General features: G+C 40.2%; 3 protein-coding genes and 1 pseudogene across 3 annotated transcripts; 3 read left to right on the top strand and 1 right to left on the bottom strand.

The window, feature by feature from the left end:
- The first annotated feature begins 7,596 nt into the window (after positions 1-7,596).
- Positions 7,597-13,181, top strand: LOC110737217 (protein TRIGALACTOSYLDIACYLGLYCEROL 3, chloroplastic-like). Its single transcript, XM_021917587.1, has 4 exons — positions 7,597-7,660; positions 11,965-12,169; positions 12,252-12,336; positions 12,505-13,181. Exons 1-4 carry the CDS (start codon positions 7,597-7,599, stop codon positions 12,541-12,543), a joined length of 393 nt encoding a protein of 130 aa, XP_021773279.1. The 3' UTR covers positions 12,544-13,181.
- Positions 13,182-13,348: 167 nt separating this feature from the next.
- LOC110736436 lies at positions 13,349-16,748 on the bottom strand (annotated as a pseudogene).
- A 3,407-nt stretch (positions 16,749-20,155) lies between these two features.
- Positions 20,156-22,355, top strand: LOC110736437 (pentatricopeptide repeat-containing protein At1g09900-like). The gene has a single exon (XM_021916656.1). The coding sequence runs from the start codon at positions 21,198-21,200 to the stop codon at positions 22,185-22,187; it is 990 nt and encodes a 329-aa protein (XP_021772348.1). The 5' UTR covers positions 20,156-21,197; the 3' UTR covers positions 22,188-22,355.
- Positions 20,334-21,170, top strand: LOC110737216 (pentatricopeptide repeat-containing protein At1g62680, mitochondrial-like). Its single transcript, XM_021917586.1, has one exon. It carries the CDS (start codon positions 20,334-20,336, stop codon positions 21,168-21,170), a length of 837 nt encoding a protein of 278 aa, XP_021773278.1.
- Positions 22,356-22,559: the final 204 nt, after the last annotated feature.

The following is a 22,559-nucleotide window of genomic DNA, read 5'->3' as shown; positions in this document are numbered from 1 at the left end:
AACAGATGCAGATTATATCCTACGGGAGATTCACCTCGGCATCTGTGGGAACCACATTGGGGGAAGGACCTTAGCCCACAAGGCATTGAGGGCGGGATATTACTGGCCCACCATGATCGCAGATGCTAAGGAGCTGGTTCGGAAATGCGAAAAATGTCAAAAATACGCTCTAGTTATCCATCAGCCAGCAAGGGATCTTCAGCCGATCCTTAATCCACTCCCGTTTGCCAAATGGGGACTGGATATACTGGGACCATTTCCAGAGGCTGTGTACCAGAAAAAATGGCTGATAGTTGGTGTCGACTACTTCAGTAAATGGATCGAGGCCGAAGCAGCCTCGAACATTACAGAGCAAACTGTCAGAAAATTTATCTGGCAGAATATCATCACTCGATTTGGCATCCCGAGAGTATTTGTCTTCGATCATGGGAGGCAATTTGATAACTTACCGCTGAAGCGGTATACAGATCAGTTCGGCATCAAACTGGCATATTCAGCGGTATGCCACCCGCAAAGTAACGGACAAGCCGAAGCTGCAAATAAACAGATCCTAAATGCCCTCAAGAAGAGGGTGGAAGATCAAAAGTCCAAGTGGCTGGAGGAGCTCCCTGGAACCCTTTGGTCCCTTCGGACAACTGAAAAAGAGGCAACGGGCTATTCACCTTTTGAACTGGTGTATGGTGCCGAAGCCGTCCTTCCAGTGGAAATTGGCTCTGAGAGCCTACGGGTGCACCACTTCTCGGCTGAGAATGAGCAACTGATGAAGGAATCTCTCGATTTCCTCGACGAAGTAAGAGACTCAGCCCGAGACAGAATGGCTGCTTATAAGCAGAGAATCAGCAAATTTTATAACCGAAGGGTCCATGCAAGGCCTCTTAAAATTGGAGACCTTGTCCTTCGGAATGCTGCTGCAGTTCAGAAAGGCCGAATCCATGGGAAACTCTGAGCTGCGTGGGAGGGACCTTATGAAATCTGTGATGAGCTTCAGCCAGGGACATACCGACTTCGGCAGTTGGATGGAACTGAGTTGAAAAATCACTGGAACGCTGATGTACTGAAAAAATATCATGTGTAAACCCTTCGGGGCAGAACAATCTTTGTAAGTACATTTTGAATTAATGAAAGGCCTTGGAGCCGCCATTTATATAAATGTATACAACTTTTTATCCTTTCAAAGTTTTCTCGGTTCTATCTACTCTTTAAGGGTTTTTTATTCAGCCTCGTCTGAAACCTTCGCCTTCGGGTAACTGGGTTTCAGATTGCTGACAAAACTCGTCTTTTTAAAGAACACTGGTCTTTCAGCTGAGGTCAAACTTCAGTAAGACTTGTTCTCCAAAGACATGAGTCCATGGACAATTCCGGGATATTGCCTTAACTGAGCCTTGTATCCCAGAAAGCCATTATCCGAAACATTGCCTTCAGTTGGCCCTGTGTTTCGGATATCCATTTTTCAAAGATAGACAGAAAATCAAGGATAACAGCAACAGTTGAAAATTGTTTATTCAGCCTCGTCTGAAACCTTCGCCTTCGGGTAACTGGGTTTCAGATGGCTGACAAAACTCGTCAATTTAAAGAACACTGGTCTTTCAGCTGAAGTCCAACTTCAGTAAGACTTGTTCTCCAAAGACATGAGTCCATGGACAATTCTGGGATATTGCCTTAACTGAGCCTTGTATCCCAGAAAGCCATTATCCGAAACATTGCCTTCAGTTGGCCCTGTGTTTCGGATATCCGTCTTTTTAAAGAACACTGGTCTTTTAGCTGAAGTCCAACTTCAGTAAGACTTGTTCTCCAAAGACATGAGTCCATAGACAATTCTGGGATATTGCCTTAACTGAGCCTTGTATCCCAAAAAGCTATCCGAAGCATTGCCTTCAGTTGGCCCTGTGTTTCGAATACCCATTTTGAAGAAATAAAGAAACTGTTTATTCAGCTGAAGCCATACTTCAATTTCTGGGGGGGCAAGAAGCACTACCAGTGCAAGTTTATGTTCAGCAGAATTGAAGAAACAGAAAAGCATTCAAAAACAAAGCAGCTGAAGAAAAGAACATCAAATTAATAATTTATGCTCAGAAATTGAGCTACAAGTTCAAATAAACTGTATCGGCAGCCGCCCACAAGCGGAAAATAACAGCTGCCGAAATACGTACAGAAGCAAAAAATAAACTGTTTTGTACGACAAGGCAAGCTGAAGCAAAAAAACAAGGCAAAAAATTCAGAAAGCGGCAAGTCTAAAGTTGAGCGCATGATGAACCGCAAGATTCTGAAGACGACTGCCCGAGTTCCTATGCTTCAGCCCGAGGATCAGACTGGTCAGCATTGTTGAGCCCCATGGTGGTCTCAGCCCCAGCAGCAGAAGAAGCAGGCTTTGCACTCTGCCGAGCCTCCCTTTCCCTCTGTTCAGCCTCCAACTCCATTCTCTCAGCTTCTTCTTCGGCTTCCTCAGCCTTAAGAATTTCAGCTTCGACTGGAGTTGCATACTTCATATGAGGGTCTTCGGGATTCTGGACCCATTCAGCACATTTGGACCAGTCCAACGTCGGCTCAGCATGAAGGCAGACTCTTCGGCATACTCTGAACCCGTTTCTGAAACCCATTTCATATTCTTCCTGGGTATAGACACGGACTTTGAGTAGAGCCTCAGCATCAACCAACTTCTTCTGGGTCTCCTCCAAGTCTTCCTTGGATTTCTTCAGCTCATCGGCGAGCTTGGAGGAGGAACCTTTCAGCTCATTCAGCTCCTGCTGAACTTGGGAAGCCTCTGTCTGAGCCTGGGCCACTTCTCCCCTTTTGGCCATCAGCTGATCCTCAGCCTCTTGGAGCTTAGCTCTCTGAGCTTCAGCAGCAGCAGCAGCCTCTGAGAGTTGGACATCCCTGGCTTGGAGCAGCTCTTCAGCAACCATTCTGCTGGCTTCAAGAGCTTCTAGCCGTTGCTGCACTTCAGCTTGTGCAGCAGCTCCTTCCTGGATTCGGCTCTCAATGGCAGCCTTGAATTTGGAGACGTCCACTCCCATGTGCTCTTGGAGGAATTTTTCCCCTTCCATCAGCGGGGGAAAAACTTCCTTCTCCATAGCGTCGCAGAAGGTTTTGAAGGCTTCAGCAGCCTTTTTCTCGTATTCCTCACCCTTCTGCTGCTTCTCTTGAGCTGTTGCTTGCCTCAGCTTAGCAAGCTTTAACTCCTCTTCGGCTACCTTCTTGTCGTGCTCGGCAGCGTCTACCCTATCTTGTAGGGTATCTATCAGCTCTACAGTAAGAGTCTGATTGTGCACGAACTGAAAATAGGAGCACAAGTTTAAAAAAAAAAAAAAAAAAAAAAAATAGAGCTGAATTTTAGAGGAAATAAAGGCAAGGAAAGTCACCTGCATCATCAGCTAGGGATGTCACTGGGGCGGGTCTAGTAGGAGACCCGCCCCATCCCCGCCCCGATGGGGCGGGGATGGGTCTAGCTTTGGCGGGTCGCGGGGCGGGGATGGGTCTAAACTCCATACCCGCCATGGGTGATGGGGCGGGGATGGTTGTTATGTAATACCCGCCCCGCCCAGACCCGCCCCATACCCGCCCCGCCCCGCCCCGCCTGACCCACCCCGTACCCGCCCCGCCCCGCCTGACCCACTCCATACCCGACCCATACCCGCTTTATACCCACCCCATACCCGCATAAGACCCGACTGCATAATACGATTAAAAAAAAAAAAAAAAAAAACTACACCTAATGAAATCTAACCCAATAACCCACTTACCCAATACCCACCCTCATTCAGTCATTCACAAAACAAAAACCCTAGCCTCTCACTGCCTCACTCTCTCCTCTCACAGACTCACAGTCTCACAGCTCACTGCGCTGAATCTCTTCCTCAAGCCTCAAACCCCTCTCTTCGATCCTTCTTCTTCAACCTCGTGGTCCTCGTCTGCAATCAAATCTCTTCGATCCTTCTTCTTCAACCTCGATCTTGCAAGGCTGCAACTCATTCAATTTAGGTAAACGTTTTCGCATTATTATCTTTGAATTTTCTTAATTCAATATGTTCAATTAAGAATTTCTTAATTGGGTTTTCGATTGAAAGTATGTGATTCGTCTTTTATTTATGATTTGTTCGATTGCGGTTTTCAATATTTCATTTGATTGAGCTAGGGTTTCGTGTTATATTTGTATGATACTTTCAATCTAATGCAATGTAGTTGATTACTGTTATTTTTTGTATGATAATGTATGAATATGATGACCTCTAAATTTTTTAGTTTATTAGGGTTTTAATCTAGAATTTTCATTACTTGTTTTTTTATATTTAATTTCACAAAATAGATATAATAAAGTCGAAATATGTATAGATTGTAATTAGTTTTTCTCATTAATTTCAGACTTATAAGTTTATGTTTATTATTTTAGCTTATGTGTGATAACTAAATTCGGATTATGTTGGAGCAATTTCAGACTAATTTCAGACTCATTGGGGGAAGTTGGAGCAATTTCTATTGAGAATTGTTAAATAACCCAGGTAAGAATTTTCTTCAAATTTTGTTGTATTCTTTGTTATTGAGATTGTATAAAAGCGTGAGAAATGAATTTCAAACTATTATCATAGAAGTCCCAAAGGATGCTTCATGCTACATGTTTAATTTTAAGAATAAGCAAGAATAGTATGCTATACTATCAAAACATAAATCTGGCCACGGATGGTTCCATTACTTCCATATGTTAACTGTGTAATTTTGGGGAGCCGGATGGAAGTGGGTGGGATGAAAGAGTGGTACGCGGAAATTTTCAGTCATTTGAGTCCAATGAAATCTTGGGTATTCTGCTAGCATTGCACAACTAGTTGATATGTTTGTATGGTGATACGACAAATCTGGAAATTATATAGTGAAGTTGGGGTAACACTTATTTCTTTTCTTCAGAAAATCAGTTAATGGTATGGTTGGGTGACTTGGGTCATTGTTGGATACTTGGATCTGAGAATTTGGAAGAATGTATGGAAGTTTGATACTTTGATGTGACCCTGCAGAGTAGCAAGAGATTCTCTGTCTCTTCTAGCAGCATATGTACAGGTGAGGGAGTTGTGTATAAGCAACTAAAAGATTGTATAAAAGCGTGAGAAATGAATTTCAAACTATTATCATAGTATCATACTATTGTTGTTATACTGTAATTTAAGTAGTACTCAATATTGATGAAATTGATCACAATGTATGCAAATTGAGTTGGGGTAATGAAAATGTGGATGGATAATCAGGTGCTGATTTTGGTGGTTAAGATCTTCGACAAACAAGAATGTTTGGTACAAAAAAAAACTTGAATGATAAGAATGACACGATGACATTGGCTCCTTACGAATTCCACCAAGAAGATGGAAGAAGAGACTTGGCAGAGATGATTATTTTGCATGAGTATCCAATTAGCATGGTTGAGCATATTGGTTTTAGAAAATATAGCAAGACACTCCAACCTGGATTTAAAGTGCCGTCTCGCAACACAACTAGAAAAGATATTATGAAAAGATATGAGCTTGAGAAGGAGAATGTTGCAACCTTGTTGAGGAAAGCAAAGGGTAAGATTGCCTTAACTACTGACATGTGGACAGCTGACAACCAGAGAAAAGGTTATATGGCGGTCACCTCACATTTTATTGATAATACATGGAAGTTGCAAAGTCGGATCATAAGGTATTGTTTTCTGGTTACTTATAACTTGTTTATTTTTTTTTGGTTGTCTTTGTATTGCTATAGTTTTTTGTGTGAATTTTAAAATCATAAGAATTATAAGTTGTGATGATGGATGATAATAATGAGCCCATATATCCACAATAGTATTGAATAGACAAATAATATATGTTATTTTCATTGGTTTTGGTAGGTTTTTATATGTCCCCGCCCCTCATACTGCTGAGGTTCTTGCTGATGCTTTGAAAGAAAGCATTCAATCATGGAATCTTGATCTTAGGTTGTCTTCTATAACCGTGGATAATTGTTCAACTAATGATGCAATGATGGAAATTTTGAAAGGAGTGTTTCCATATGGCTCACTTTTATTGCGAGGTGATTTTTTTCATATGCGTTGTTGTGCTCACATATTAAATTTGATTGTTCAAGATGGTTTAAGTGTTGTGGTATCAAATGGTGTTCAAAGAATTAGGGATAGTGTTGTGTTTTGGACTGCTTCTGATAAGAGAGTACAAAGGTTTGAACAAGTGGCTAAGCAAATAACTCCTGAGTGTAGTAGAAAGTTAGCACTTGATTGCAAAACCCGGTGGAATTCTACTTATGAAATGCTTTCTATTGCTACTAGTTATAAAGAAGTGTTTGTTGTTTTAAGTGCTCGTAATAATTTATATAAGAATCCACCGACCCCTGAAGATTGGGAAAAAGTTGAGAAAATATGTGAACATTTGGAAGTGTTTAGTAAAACTACCCTTAGTTTTTCAGGAACAAATTACCCTACGGCCAATCTTTATTTTCCTAAAATTTGTGCTTTGAGAATTGCTATTTCTGGTTGGCTTTTATCTCCTCATGATTATGTAAGGAAAATGGCCGACATTATGTTACAAAAATATAACAAGTATTGGGCTAGTGTGAATGGCTTAATGGGAGTGGCAACAATACTAGATCCTAGATACAAAATGGCTCTTATTCGCTTTTATTTTGCAAAAATTTTTGATGAGCATGACTTTGAAATTGAGGTTCGTAGAATTAGTGATCTTCTACGAAGATTGGTTGATGAATATGGGTCTAAGATGGGTAAAACTCAAGGTAGTAGCAACCAACAAGATTTTGATTTGGGTAGTAGTAGCAAATCCAATGAAGAGACCTTTATGCAAGAATTTGCTGAATTTTTACAACAAGATAAGGACTCAAGTCATGATATATCAGATTTGGATAAGTATTTAGATGCTGCTAATGTGCCTCTAGTCCAAGATTTTGATATTCTTAACTGGTGGAAGACAAATGGAGGCACATATCCCATTCTTCAGCAAATAGCACGAGATATATTGAGCATTCCTGTTTCTACTGTTGCATCAGAGTCCGCATTTAGCACAAGTGGTCGGGTTCTTAATCCTTATCGTAGTCGGCTTTTACCGGAAGCTGTAGAAGCTTTGATGTGTACTCAAAATTGGATATGGGCTGCTTCTAAAAGTAAATAGCTAAAATAAAATTTTATTTAATTAATAATATTATTTATTTATTTATTTTAATTAATTCACATTGTATTTGCAGATTGTGGAGAATTTAAGGATGATGAATATGCTAAATTAGTGGGAGAATTAGAGGAAGGATTTGAAACATGTGATATCGATTCTGGAACAAGTGGACTTTGCACCGAATAATTCAAGGCCTAATGAATTTCTTGTTATGTATTTGAATATTTGTAGACTTGTAGTTATTTTTAATATTTGGACTTTGGACAATTTGGAGTTATTTTTTTTTTTTTTAAAATGGTTATTTTTAAAATGGTTGATCTTGCAGTGGTTTTTGTTGGATTTGAGTTAATGGGATTTGTATGCACTGCTACTTTTTCATTAGTCTACTATGAAGTCTGCAGGGTTTCAGTTGACACTTGAAACTTGAAAGACAGTTGCTTTTCTCAATACTAAGTTGGCGGGTATGGGGCGGGGAATTGGCGGGGATGGGGCGGGGGTTTGGCGGGTATGGGGTGGGGGTTTGGCGGGTATGGGGCGGGGACGGGGATGGGGCGGGGGTGGTTTTAGAGTTGGACCCGCCGGGGCGGGGACGGGGATTATTTTCAGACCCGACATGGGGATGGGGATGGGGATGGGGATGAAAATGTGAGGCGGGGATGGGGATGGGAATGCCAAAATCCGCCCCGCCCCGCCCCGTTGACACCCCTATCATCAGCAGTTGGTTAGACCTGGCTGGGTCAGGAACTGATCTGCTGGATTCGCCCATCCCAACAGTGGCCTTCAGCGACCAGATTCTTGCCCTATCTACTTCGGACGTACCAGCAAAATCGCCGAAGTAGGCTGCAGCACCTTCTCGGTTCTGACCCCATATGAGGTCCCAGATGTGATCTGGGATTGGAATTCGGGGGGCCGAGAAACCCATTTCTCCAGATTGCAGAGTCTGGAAGGAAGGAAATGATGATGACGGAGCTTCTTTAGCTTTGGATGGCTCAGCATCATCCTTCTCAGAAGAGTCAATTACTATGACCTCTTCTTCTTCAGGGGTGAGGACGAAAGCCTCAACCTCTCTTGCAATGTCTGCCGTGAAACTCTCAGCACTGGGCATCACGACATCCTTATTCTTGTGCTCAGCAGCACTCTCCTGAACTTCTTCTTGGACCCCTCCCTTAGATTCGGGAGTTTTCTGATCCACCTCCATCTCGGGAGGTGGCGGAGGGGTCTTTTGAGGTGATTGAGGTTGTGGCCGGGGAACCCTCGGCGATCCATTGCCTTCCTCGGGTTCCCTTATTTCAACGCCGATGGTCATCGGCCTCCGCTGAAAGTCATGCGGGCCGATGATGGCCATTCTTCGGCGCCTTTTCTGAAGCGGTTGTTCGTCCATGTCTGAGTCTGAAGACTCTTCTTGTATCTGGTCTTCGGGACGAACAGGGGCTTTCCCTTCTCTGTGTCTGTTACTCTCTTCAGACTGTAAAAGACAGGGGGGAGGAAGAATGTGAGTACAAAAAGAAAAAAAAAAAAAAAAGACAAAGTTAAGTCTGAAAGCTCACCGAGGTCTTCAGCAAAGCCTCGTCTTCTTCAGATGCCCTAGCTGCAGCTTCTTCTTCAGCAGCCCTGGAGAACCCTTCTCCTCCTTCACAAGCTTCGATAACCCGTGCAACCTCTTCGGCCGTACGGGCAGCTTCAGCTTCTTCGTCCAGCAGCTGAAACCAGGGATCTCTCTTCTTCCACCAAGACTTCTGCCTCTGATACAGAGCAACAACCTCAATTTGGAAGTGGGAAGAGTCTAGATGAACTTCCCTATGTCTCGGTTCAGTAATAGAGGGGGCCCGATCAGTTACAACTCGTTCTCGGTTGACGCCAAGACGAGCGTAGTTAATGCCAATGTTGGTCTCGTCCCGCTCTGAAAAAAAAAAAGGGGAAAGGTCAGTTCAGTTAGGTTGGCACAGCATAAAAAAGCGAAGTGAGGAGAAAAAGAGATAATTAAAAAGCCTCGGCCCCAGCCGAAGAAGCTTACCATCCTTAAACTTTCGGCTGAGGCCAACAGCTGCTAGCATGTTCTCTTGGAAAACATAATGCGTATCGGGGAGCCAAGTCTCCGGGATATGCTGCATTCGGCCGCTGCCCCCCCGGTTCGGCAGCTTGCCGAAGATATTATGTTGATTAAGGTTTGGATCTGAGCCGTCATCTGCGGGGGGGACCTAGACTTCCCATGTCGGGATCAGGCTCAGCGAGGTACCGGGGAGCGCTGAAGACGCAAGGGTGGCCCGGGTCCGTGGGTGCCCTAACCCAAATCCATTGACCTCTCCAGTCCTTGTCTGAAGAGTCGTTCGGCCACATGGTTAGGAACTGGGGCCGAGACTCAATCTGGTACCACCCAGAACCATGGCTTCCGTGCCCACTTTGAATATTTGGCACTAGCCGATGAAGCTTTTTGAAGCAGTGCAGGTTCGGCACATACTTGAAGAACTTGCAGACCCATAAGTATGTCATCACCCTTCGGATGCTAGTGGGAGTTAGCTGACATAGGGAAATATTGTAATGGATCAGCAAGTCTCGGACGAATACGTCCAAAGGGAACCTCAGCCCATACTGAAGCTGTCTTGTGTACACCCCCACATACCCCGGGGGTGGACGATGGATTCTATCGGATGCCGCGGGCATTCGGCACCAATACCCATCAGCTTCAAAAATGCTGTAATGTAACTCAATTTGCTCGGCAAACCGATATTGTTCGGCATTCTCCACCCACCATGAGTAGGGGCGGTTCTTTATCATGGCCGAAGCTACTTCGGCATTCTCCCACTCTGAAAACCCGGGGAGGATATCCCAAAGGACAACGGGAACTTCATCGTCCCGCCCAGAAGCGCTCGGTCCCTCCGTTCTCTGAGGAGGAGCCGAGGAAATTGGGGTCGCCCTAATCCCTTCAGCAGGGTCAGACTCTGGCCTTTGTCCATTCCAGGTCCCAATCCTGTTCCTAGGATCGGGAATTGGCCTTGCTCTTCTTGGAGCACGGGCTCTACCTCTAACTCCTCTTGCCATTGATAATTTTTCGAAGAAAAAAGTCGAAAAGAAAGGGAAGGAGTTCGAATTCGAAGAAAAATAAACTAAAATCAAAGGAATTTACCTTAATCTGAAGCGAAAGTTGCCGATTTACGAGTTCGTAGTGGCAAGTCTCAGTTTCTAAGCTTAATGCTCGGGGAATTTGCGAAGTTTTGATGCGGGTTCTTGGGTTCTCTCGAGAATTCTGGGTTTGTGTTGGTGAATAAGTGAGGAGAGATGACGCGCCTCTGATTATATCTCCAGAAATGGGAATGCGGGGAGTCCGCGTTTCAATTTCTCTTAAATACCCCACTAAGTAACCGTTAAACACACGACCTTGCGATTAAACTGCCCATTATCCGTCCAACTTCCACAATCATCCGCCTTAACCGTTGTTATCTCATTAATTACGGTTTAAATTCAAATTTTTGGATTAATTAAATCATTCACTTCCCTCCTTTTCTGGTTAAATCAAACCCGACCCGTCATCCTTCCAAATCGGGTCTGGGGGGCAAGTTGTTTGGGTCCAATTTAGTCCAATTGGGCTTAGGCATTAAATGATCCAATTAAAAGCCCAAGGTCAAGGTTCATCTCTCCAATTGTGCTAAAGTCAAAGATCAGCCCTCAAGGCAAACCAATTGGGCTAAGGCCCAACTTCTCCATGTATGAAGAGGTATAAAAGCCATCAATATTACATTCTGATAGATACTCATTCATTCAAGCAAAGCCTCAAGCAACAAATTCTCTTGCATAGTGTTCTCTTTCTACACATTGTAATGACTTTAGCATCGGAGGGGCCTTCCTCGGCAACACCCCCGAGGCTAGTTTACGTGTGTTTACTGTGCAGGAAACCTTCGGCCCAACATTACTTGGACCGAATCTAGTCTTCCCTGTTTCATCGGACCTTCGGCAAGGTCCCATTGTTTTCATCCGAAACAGCTAGTACTGCTCGTCTATTTCGTCTTCAGCCTTAGAGTAGATAGAAATATCAAATACAAAGTACTCCGTAATCCGTATATACCCAAGAACTCAACCTCAGTACTTCATGAGTCTTATATCATTTGAAGCAATACGAATAGTCGAGTACAACATCATATACACGAACATAAAAAAAAATAAAAAAAACAATTATATTCACTTACTCTTTTTAAATTATTTTAGTCAAATCGTTCTAATCTTGTACTCATTATGACACTACAACTTGAATCTATTTTTCCTCCACAATGAGTTTCTTGGGTTAGTACTCACTCCATATGTCAAAAAATTATAAGGGGAGGGAAGGGGGGGGGGGGGGGTTGATGCTCTTTTTGTTCTTGGAAAATACCAGAAGAGCATCTACAGACAGTGTTTCCCACTTTTTGTGTCCCTCAAAATATGGAGATGAGAAAATAAGAAAGAACCTGTTTCAATGTATGAGATTATAGTGTGATATGGTGGAAATTTCTTGGAGCTGTTTAAGACTGCTTGTATGTCTCTAGTAGACATGGTTGGTTTTTACTTAAGCTTCTGCTGCTGCACCAAACAATCGAGATATATTTAGTTTTCTTTTGATTACTCATTTTTCTTGTTTAGGTTGCTTGATCAAGTGGGAGTACGCAACCTAGATTTTAGCAATAATGCTTCTATGTGATTGGATTTCACATTATGATAAACAGAAGTAGTTTGTTTATGTTGACCAGCTTTGTTTGCCAAGCATGCAATGTCAATTCTATTATTATATTATTGTCTTCTATTTCGCCACTTTAAAGTCAGTTGTATTAGTGTGAATAGAAAATTGTCATTTCTGGCTAAGTGGTTGCTTTGTTTCTTTTATTGGGGCAGGTGGTTTTGTATGATGAACCAACAGCTGGACTTGATCCAATTGCATCAACTGTTGTTGAAGAGCTGATCTGTTCTGTTCATATTAAAGGTGAAGATGTTGTTGGATTGGCTGGGAAGACTGCATCATATATAGTTGTAACTCACCAACACAGTACTATCCAAAGAGCAGTTGATAGGTAAATGTCTTTTTCATTTAAATATGATGCATGTGATTAGAGTTTCAGTTCATCGTATCTCTGATAATCTTTATTGGTCCAGGCTGATTTTCTTATACGAGGGGAAAATTGTTTGGGAAGGACTGACACATGAATTTACTTCCTCAACTAGCCCCATTGTTCAGCAGGTATTTACCATAGCTGTAGTTTGAAGTTTATTCTTACTCATCAACTGCAGTTGAGACGAGTGAGACTGATAACTACTACAAAGCAAAATATTTGCAATGGCAAGTTCATGTATCACCTAGGTTGTACATTGCTTAAATAATACATTAATTTTGTTGCTGTTTGTCCAGTTTGCATCAGGGAGTTTGGAAGGACCGATCAAATATTAGCAAAGGCTTTTTGGAAAACACAAGTTTGTTACTAGGTATGTCAAAGCATAAAAAAAAAGGGGTATTGTCTGTTAGAGAAGATGCTGGCCATTGTGGGATTGGTCTGTATAAGATGGGGTGCTCTGCAAATAGAACAGTGCAAGGTAACCAGAATTCTTAGAAATGAGAATGGACTGAAGATTGCTTGAAGTCCCGCTCCTATTTTTAAAGATGCTACCTTTACACAGCTTTGATAATCGTCATGAAGGATTGGAATCAAAGTTAAGAATAATGTAGTTTCTTGTTCATTTGGGTAGCCACGCTTGCAACCAAGTCATCTGTGCCTGTTCCTGTGATCTGCATATATGACTGGTCACACAATCTCATTCTTTCGTCAATTTGAATGTTAATTTTGGGCTATTTAGGGGTGGCCTTGTAGGGAAGCATTAGGCTTGTGTTAGTCTAGGAACTGATTTAGCTTCCTTGAGTTACCTTAGCCCCAAGGGCATGCTTGAACCTGATGTCTTGAATCTCAGCAATTATGCCTCGTAATAATTCAGTAATCTTCAGAATGTATGCAATTTTGCAAAAGCTCAAAGAGTGTAAATTCACAGGTTTATCAGTCATGAGATACAAGTTATATTCCTTTTGTCGCTCAATATGCCACGTTTCTGTTTTAAGTAGTCCTGAACTAAGTTTACTTTCTGTATTTGGTAAGTTAATTTCCAATATTACCTTCAATATACACTTTACTAGAAGTTCGGTAACAAAATTTTTTATTGAACTTCTTTATAAACCTAATCAATCAAATGTGGCATATACTGCATTGGTGCATATTAACTAGAGGGAATACCATTGTCCATTTGTCTCATCATCCACTATACATGAGACTTTCAAACATGGAAATTCAAGCTAAGTTAAAGTTAGCTTAAAGCTAAAACTGTATCAATAAAAACATGACTTGCTTTCCTCTTTGGAGGACAAATCAAAGTCATATGAAACCAAACAGATATACAAAAGTTTTGCTCTCTGTACAATGCACCTAAATTTTTTGACCTAAGAATATAGTTTCTTGATCGGGGCCAACAAAAGAGAGGGATCAGGGTCGCATAGAAGGTTACAGCAGCTGTTACACAAAAAATCCACACTGACATTGGCCATTCCTCCATATCATCCCTGAACTTGTCTCCAGGAAGTGCAGGAATTCGTGGAGGTTGGCACTTTCCGGAGCAGATACCTCAATGCATAAAGCTGGATTCCCAGTAAATGCTTCGGGAAATCTCCAGTAACCCTGCTTCCTTCAAACAAATTCAGAGAGAGAATTGTAGGAAAAATTCAGCGTTATTAGCTCTTGAAGGCTTGAAATATTGGCCAAAAGAGGGCCAGAAAGATAATTGTGAGACAGATCAATAGCCCATAAATTCCACATCTTCTCTAAATCCACAGGAATCTGACCCACCAGAAGATTGTAGGTCAAAATAAGATAATCCAAACCATGTAAAGTGAATAGACTCTCAGGTATCTCCCCATTCAGCTGATTATCTGACAGGTCAATTCCCACGGGTGAAGATAGACCATAAGCAAAACTCCGCCCATTTCGATCCATTACCATAACAGAAATTTGGATGATCTTACTTTTAACTGATACCAAACTCCCCTCAGTATTCATACCACCCATAGCTGCATTGTTAAAACTCCTGCTGACGTTGAAGGTACCATCAGGTATAAAGCCAGAAAATCTGTTCCCTGAAAGATTGATTGTTCTGATGGACGGGAATGTAAAGAGCCAATTAGGAAGAGTACCTTCAAACTTGTTTTGAGCAAGTGACAAAAACTTGAGATTCAAACATTTGTTCATTGCATCATTTAGAGGTCCAGAGAGACTATTAGAGCTGAAATCCACTACTTCCAATGACCTGCATCCGGCTAAGGTTTGGGGTATTTGACCAGAGATCTTGTTGCTGCTAATATCTAGTATCTTCAAACTATTTAGTGCATCAAGCTCTGGTTGAATTTCACCAGAAAGACCGTTGTTGCTGAGTATCAATGCAAGGAGCTGGAAGCACCCGACAATGTTCAAAGGAATGGATCCTGTTAGAGAGTTGTACGAGAGGTCGATGACTTGGAGATACGTCAAATTCCCAATGCTCCCAGGAATAACCCCATTTATTGAATTGTGAGAGAGAAACAATGCCTGTAAACTTTTCAACTCCGTGATTTTCAGAGGTATGTTACCAGAAAATTGGTTGTGACAGGTCAAGAACAAGAAGCCCCGACTTGTCTGTTGTCTCAGCAATTTTGCTAGGAAGCGGACCTGACAACTGATTGTGACTCAAGTCCAAAGCAAGAAGCTTATCTGAGAACACCAGCATTGGCAAAATCCCATACTGCAACCCATTGTTGGACAGATTGAGCTGCCTCAAAGCTCGAAGTGAAGACATACAAGAAGGAATCCTTCCAACCAAAGAATTGTTTGCCAAGTTCAGTATGCTAAGTGATTGCACACAGGCATGAAAACAAGGCAATGTACCCGATATACGATTAGAGGCTAGATTGAGGACCTCCAAAGATTGATGAAACCCACCAAGCTTCCCTGACAAACCATTCTCCGAAAGGTCCAAGTACTTGAGAGACTCCAACCGGAACAGACTTTCCGGTATCTCCCCTCCAAACGAATTCGACCCCAAATCAAGTCTTTCAAGAAACCTCGAAAAATTTCCCTCCCAAATACCTATTACCATTCAATGTAAGCTCCCTCAAATGCTTCAAGCTCCTCAATGAATCAGGAACCAACCCTCTAAGACCATTATGACTAATATCAACTACCCTTAAACTCAAAACACTTCCCAAACAAGGTGGAATCACAGAAGTAAAATTATTATGAGACAAAACAAGGGATTGAAGAGAAAATAGGTTGCATATACTATGACTGATACTCCCAGACAAGTTCATGGAGCTTAAGTCCATTGAAATGACCCGGCCGGTCCGGTTTTCACAGGTAATGCCGGTCCAATTGGAGCAATTGGACCCGAGCCATGAAGCCAAACCCGGGCCAGGGTCAATAATCTTTGATTTGAACTCACTAAGTGTAGCTTTATCTTGTGGGTGAACATCAACAGCTGAAACTACACTAGGGTTTTCCAATATCAACAAGACAACAACATATACAACAAAAATGGCAATAAAATACTACTAAATTGGAAAAATCTGCAAAATTTTAAACCCTTTTTAGCTTCCATTTTCAAAGAACAAACTTGGAAGCTCAATGGGTCCCAACAAATTAAACAAAAAACCCAAAAAAAAAAAAAAAAAAAAAAGAAAAAACTAACAACCCATTTATTATAATCTTCAAACAAAGGTAAAGATAAGGTCTTTGAGACTAAAAATGGAAACCCATTTAAAAAATTTGGTAAAAATGAAGTGGGTTTATACCAGAAATAGGAAATAAGAAGAGAGAAAGAGAAGACCTGAAGTAGTAGCTGAACTGAGGTTGAAGTTGAAGCTGAAGCTGAAGCAGAGGAAGTGAAGAAAATGAAGCTCACGTGACGAGGAAGAGGAACAAACATTCTTCTTTGTTGTCTACTTTATTGAAATTGGCCATTTTCAACGACATAATTACTAAATTAGAGAGTATAATCAAATAGTATAACGGAAAATTAAGCTCGGTTTCCAAGAAAAGGAAAGTGTAAATTAATTAACGGCAATTTCATGAAATGTCACTGAGTACTTAGAAAATTCACCAAATGCCATCGCGTTTTTTAAAATTTACCAAATGTCACTGAGGTTTAGTACAATATCACCATATGTCATTTCCGTTAGTTGACCATCAGTGCTGGTTAGTTGACCCCACCACTTACCACATGTAACCTTCTGATTGGTCTGTTTTTAAAAAAAAAAAATTAAACAAAAAAAAATATAACCAAAAATATTTACAAAAAATAAAAAAATAACAAAAAAGCAATAAAAAAAATTAAAAAGAACAACAAAAATTTTTTTTTTTAAAAAAAGAAACTCAGAGGTGGCCAGCCACCACCTCCTCCCTCCCGTCGAGCCCCCTGCCCACCTCAAAACCCTAGCCGCCACCACCCCCTGCCGCCGGGGCTAGCATCGGGAGGCGCGCTGGGGATTTGTTAAACATCGCCCACAAATCTCTACATAAAGCCCACAATTATTTTTACTTTGACTCTTTTGCCCTTTTTCTAATTTTTACCGAAACCGTAATTCACTCTCACGAAAAATGTGGAGCTGGAGTGGATCGCCGGGACACCGGAGAGCCGTCATCGTCGCCGGAAAACGAGATAATTCGGGGGGAAAATTACGAAAAGTAGGGGTGGCGTCTGGTCAGGACGCCGCCACCATGGCGGTGGCGTCTGGCCGGGACGCCGCAACCGTGGCAGTGGCGTCTGGCCAGGACGCAGCCACTACGGCTGTGGCGTCCTGGCCAGACGCCGCCACCATGGCTATGGCGTCCTGGCCAAACGCCGCCACCATGGCTATGGCGTCCTGGCATCTGACCTGGACGCCCAGCCACTGGAAAACGCCACAACCGTGGCTAGGCGTCCAGGTCAGACGCCAGCCCCCTGGTTCCGGCGGCCGGAGCAGACGCCACCACCAGGGGCTGGGCGTCCTGGCCAGGCGCCCCACCTCTTCTGTTTTTTTTTAAAAATTTTTTTTTAAAAAAAAAAACCCTGCCACTGTGAGCCGTCCTTCCCTCCGCCGCTATGGCCGCCAAGTCCTTGCCTTGCCGCCTCAACATTGCCGTATTTTCGGGTGATTAGAGTGTGGGTATGGGTTAGATTTTTTTATTTTAGGTTTAGGGCAATAAGGTAAATTCAATATAGATTTGTGGGCTTTATGTGGAGATTTGCGGGCGATGTTTAGCAATCCACGCGCAGCGGCCGCCGGTAACCCCTCCTCTTCCCCTCCCCTATCCCGTCGCGACCCCCTAACCCGCGAAACCCCACCCCCCTCCTCCACCATCCCGAAACCCCACCTCCTCTGCGTGATGTTCACGCATGCTCGGACATAGATACGGTAATCTTACGGGTTAGCGATCCTCACAGTATGAAATTATGATTGTATTTATACTCCTGTCCTGAACTTATTATTGTGTAATTTTCATAATCAACCAAGCATTTTCTAGCTAGTATTATAATGTTATAGATGATCGCATTATACGAGTAGTATTACTAATATAGAGTAAACTTAATTATTAATCCGAAATAATAAAATTGTTAACAAAATCTATTGAAGAGTGCCCAATAACACAAAATGAGTAGTAGTGTTCTAACAAGGATCTATGTGAAGTACTTTATTTCTCCTATAGAGAGGTAGAAACCATCTCAAAAGATTGAAATTTGTAATGAATAAGTAAGAATGAAGGATCAATTGGAAATTTTTTTGTGTTTAGTTTAGTTTATGGAACATTTTAGTGTGTTATTAGACGAGTATTATGAACACTTTTTAGATTTTATAATTCATATGAAAGAATATTTTTAAGTAGTTGATCAGGGAGGGTAATACACTCCTTAAGTGTGGCTGACAATTAGCATGAAAGCGCATTGTGCATGAACCAATTAGTTGGGGTAGTTATAGCCTTGTAGGAAACATAGAGAGTAATTGATTTTTCAATCAATCTGCCTAGGTCACCTCAATAGTTGTATGTATCATCAAATTGATTTCATATAGGTTAATAGGTTATAGACTCATAGGCGCCTTACTCAATGTACGATGATAATAAAATATGTATCATAGTTCTGAAGGTCAACTTAGCTATTAATTGAGGTAGTAAATTGCTTATTAAAATTTGTTTTGTATGTATTGTATTAACTTTTTTCCAGGTTATTAAGAATTGCATTATGGGAGTAGTGGGGAATCAATCACTAATGTAACGTGGTGAGACATTTGGCAAATACCTCACTAGTATTAAAATACACAGAATAGTAAATTAAAAGTACGAGAAAGGAAGAGAGAAAAAGGTGGTATGGGCCGCATATATTAAAATTCTAAAGTAGCACGTGACTTATTTTTGGCCGGAATTTGGAAGTCAACGCCGGAGATTGGTCAAAGGACCCTCATCACAACCCAAAGTCCATAAAAGGCCTTTTGTGCCACCTTTTTCATAAAAAAACTTTTTTCACAAGGTTGATTCCTTAAAAGGACCTTCCTCGCAATTTTTCCTTAAAAATAAGATATTGTAATGTATTGTAATATCAATCAATCAATAACTTTATACTAAAGGCGAAACCAGAAATGACACTTGTCATTTTCTGGTTAAAAATTTCCCCGCCTTTGTTTTCTTTTTTTTTTTTTTTTTTTTTGCCAAATTTTAATGACATCCATTTTATAACCTACAACAATACTTATATCCATTTTGACAACGTATTTAATCCAATTATACTCAATTAATTTTTTTTACATATAGTCTACTATATATACTAGGAAACTTTTAGTTACAAAAATACTAACATAGATTAAAAATAAGGTATTGTAATGTATTGTAATATATTACTCCCTTCGTAACATTATTTCGTGCCTATTTCTCAAAAAATACGGTAATTAAGGAAAATGGTAGAAGTAGGGAAATATTCTATTGGAAAGAGAAAAAGTAGAGAATATTGTATGAGAATAAAAAAAAAGTAGAAAATATCTTATGAAAAAGATAAAAAATAAGTAATGATTTTTTTGGTATATGTGTATTTTGTATGGAAAAGATAAAAAGTAAATAATAATTATGAGCTATTTTTAGAAACAGGCATAGTATTTTGGGACACCCAAAAAGGAATACAGGCATGAAATAATGGGACGTAGGGAGTATTATCCAAGATTATTATAATATAATCAAATTTTTTTTCTCCAACTTTTATCATTTGACAATAAATATATTTTAATTAAAAAAGAAAAATCCATATTTTGGTAGCATACCTTGTGTAAATCTTAAAATTATATACTTCCTCCGTTTTTTTTATTGCATCATATGGGTTTTGGAGGCAAAATTTGGTAGTGGGAAAAAGTAAGAGAGAGAAACGTAAAAATACAAAATTGTCCATGTAATGTAAGATAAAATAAAAAGTAAGTGTGAAAAAGTAAGGGTATGTTGGGTATTTGCAGTGTGAACATAGATATTTTTTATCCTAAAAAGGAAATGATGCAATAATAAGTAAACTTCCTAAAGTAGTAAGTGATGCGATAAAAAAAGAACGGAGGAAGTATAACTTTTATATGAACAACCGAACAAAATCATATATATTGGAAAATTCAATATAATTACTATAAACATTTATGTTATTATTACCTGTACTACTCACTAAAAATATATTTAAAAAAAATTGATTACGGAATATTAATTATCCAAAAGTAAAATAAATTCAACTAAATTTTCATAATTCCAGTCAAAGTATGTCAACAAAATATAAGGGCAAATGTATTATGTATATGAGTTTGTATATGGGTACTAACTAAAGCTAATATTTTTATTCATTTATATAAAACCTTATAGCTTCTAATTTCTATTACTATTTTATACAATCCAATTCAATAACCTTTACGTATTTGGTATTAGTATAAATTCAAGTTATTTTGTTACAAATCTTATTTTTGAATAAATTATTGTTAAATTTAGACCATTATTTATAATTTATTTATTATAAACTGTAATTATAACACGGTGACTTAACCTAATTAACCAAATATTGAAAAATAAAACACCTTTTTTACCATTCCCTTCCCTTCCCTTCCCTTGCTTTCTCTTCTTTTCCTAAAAAAACACAGTAAATAGTTACCTCCAGGAATTCGTCCACCTCCTGTTGCAGATGGGCAAAACCAATTTGATTCTGGGTTTAAAGTCACTCAAAAAGGGTAAATTTTCTTTCTTTCTCTCTTACCCAGAAATTTCTACCTTTCAATTTCACTTTCGAAATTTTGATAAAACCCATTTCTTGTATAAAATTTCTGCAAATGGGTTTCATTCTAATTCTATTATTAGTAACTCTGAAAGTAGTGTAGCTAGTTTTGAATGCTTCATAAACATATTTGATAAGCTGATTAATGATCGGCCTTTACCTCCCATTGCCACATTTACTTCAATTTTGAAATCAATTCTTAAAGTTAGACATTATTCTGCTGCAATTCCCCTCTTTAAGAAGTTGTGTTTGTTGCATGATCAAATTTTGCCTGATTTGTGTGCTCTGAACATGAATATTGAGTGTTATTGCCGCTTAAATCAAGTCGATTTGGGGTTTTCTCTTCTGGGTAAGATCATCAAGCTAGGTTATGAGCCTGACATTGTAACATTCACCAATTTGATTCATGGATTATGTGCAATCAAGAATAGTGTTGATGCTGTTAAGCTTTTTCACAGAGTTATTGATCTGGGTTTACAGCTGGATTTATATACTTATGGAGCTTTAATTAAGTGTTTGTTTAAAACCGGGCGAAATGCTGATGCATTGAAGTTGCTTAGGATGAGAAGACTAATGGGTTGCAAACCCGATATTGGAATATATCATATGATTATGTATGGCTTTTGTAAGGACAACCTATTGTCTCAGGCTTCGGAACTATTCTCTGAAATGATCAGTGATGGTGTCTTGCCTACTGTAACCACTTACAACCTGTTAATATGGGGACACGGTAAGTTGGGGCAATGAGATGAGGTATGGAGGTTATTGCGAGAAATGATTGATGCCGGAATTTCACCTAATATATACTCGTATAATATTTTAATCGGTAGGCTTAGTAAAGAAGGGAGGATGAAAGAAGTGGAGTGTGTTTTTGATATGATGATCGATTCTTGTCAAGTTCCAAATACTGTCACTTACAACTCGTTGATTGATGGATATTGTAAGAATGGTTTGATTGGTAAAGCAAGGCAGACTTTTGACACTATGCTTGATACGGGTTGTACACCTAATGTTGTAACCTACAGCTCCTTGATTGATGGATATTGTAAGGAAGGCTTGATCGATAAAGCAATGCAGACTTTTGACACTATGCTTGATACGGGTTGTACACCTAATGTTGTAACCTACAACTCCTTGATCGATGGATATTGTAAGAAAGGTTTGATCGATAAAGCAATGCTGACTTTTGACACTATGCTTGATATGGGTTGTACACCTGATGTTGTAACCTACAACTCCTTGATCGATGGATATTGTAAGAAAGGTTTGATGGATGAAGCACTGCAGATTCTGGATACTATGCTTAGTAAGGGTTGTGCACCTAATGTTGTAACCTACAGCTCCTTGATTGATGGATATTGTAAGAAAGGTTTGATGGATGAAGCACTGCAGATTCTGGATACTATGCTTAGTAAGGGTTGTGCACCTAATGTTGTAACCTACAACTCCTTGATCGATGGATATTGTAAGAAGGGTTTGATCGATAAAGCAATGCAGACTTTTGCCACTATGCTTGATATGGGTTTTACACCTGATGTTGTAACCTATAGCTCCTTGTTCGATGGATATTGTAAGAAAGGTTTGATGGATGAAGCACTGCAGATTCTGGACACTATGCTTAGTAAGGGTTGTGCACCTAATGTTGTAACCTACTGCTCCTTGATTAATGGATTTTGTAAGCAAAGAGGGATGGATGATGCCATGCGTCTATTTAAAGAGATGTCTAGTAAATGGCAAACTCCAGATGCAATCACTTACACTTAAAGGATTTTGCAAGGTCAAAGAAGTCAGAATCGCGCTTTCTCTTTTTTGTAAGATGCAAACTAGTGGTGATGTTCCTGATCTTGTCATTTATAATATTTTGTTACATGGTCTTTGCAAAGACCATCAGCCTAAAGATGCTATATAACTCCTCAGGGAGATGATCGATCACATAATAGTGCCTAATACAAGTATTCAAAAATACAACCGCCTCATTAACAGCATTGAACGATGCTCAACTTGATGATCTGATGCTATTTCTCTAGCAAATTGTCACACTTAAACATGTAGCTTAGTTTTATACACAGAATAAATTCAGAAGTTCTGTGTAAGGCTGGACTTGTAGCCGAGGCTGGAGGAGTTAATCTGAAAACT

The sequence above is a fragment of the Chenopodium quinoa genome, unplaced genomic scaffold (assembly GCF_001683475.1).
Source record: "Chenopodium quinoa cultivar QQ74 unplaced genomic scaffold, ASM168347v1, whole genome shotgun sequence".
NCBI classification, from domain to species: domain Eukaryota; kingdom Viridiplantae; phylum Streptophyta; class Magnoliopsida; order Caryophyllales; family Amaranthaceae; genus Chenopodium; species Chenopodium quinoa.
Note: the sequence above shows the minus strand (reverse complement) of the source record. Positions and strands in the feature narration are given on the sequence as shown.

Bases quoted from the DNA above. Each gene is read 5' to 3' on its own strand.
- LOC110737217 (XM_021917587.1), top strand. From the start codon at position 7,597: ATGGGGCGGGGAATTGGCGGGGATGGGGCGGGGGTTTGGCGGGTATGG. The intron at 7,661-11,964 runs GTATGGGGCGGG...TTTCTGGCTAAG, and splicing joins ATGGGGTGGGGGTTTGGCGG to TGGTTGCTTTGTTTCTTTTA. The intron at 12,170-12,251 runs GTAAATGTCTTT...TTATTGGTCCAG, and splicing joins ATCCAAAGAGCAGTTGATAG to GCTGATTTTCTTATACGAGG.
- LOC110737216 (XM_021917586.1), top strand. From the start codon at position 20,334: ATGGGCAAAACCAATTTGATTCTGGGTTTAAAGTCACTCAAAAAGGGT.
- LOC110736437 (XM_021916656.1), top strand. From the start codon at position 21,198: ATGATTGATGCCGGAATTTCACCTAATATATACTCGTATAATATTTTA.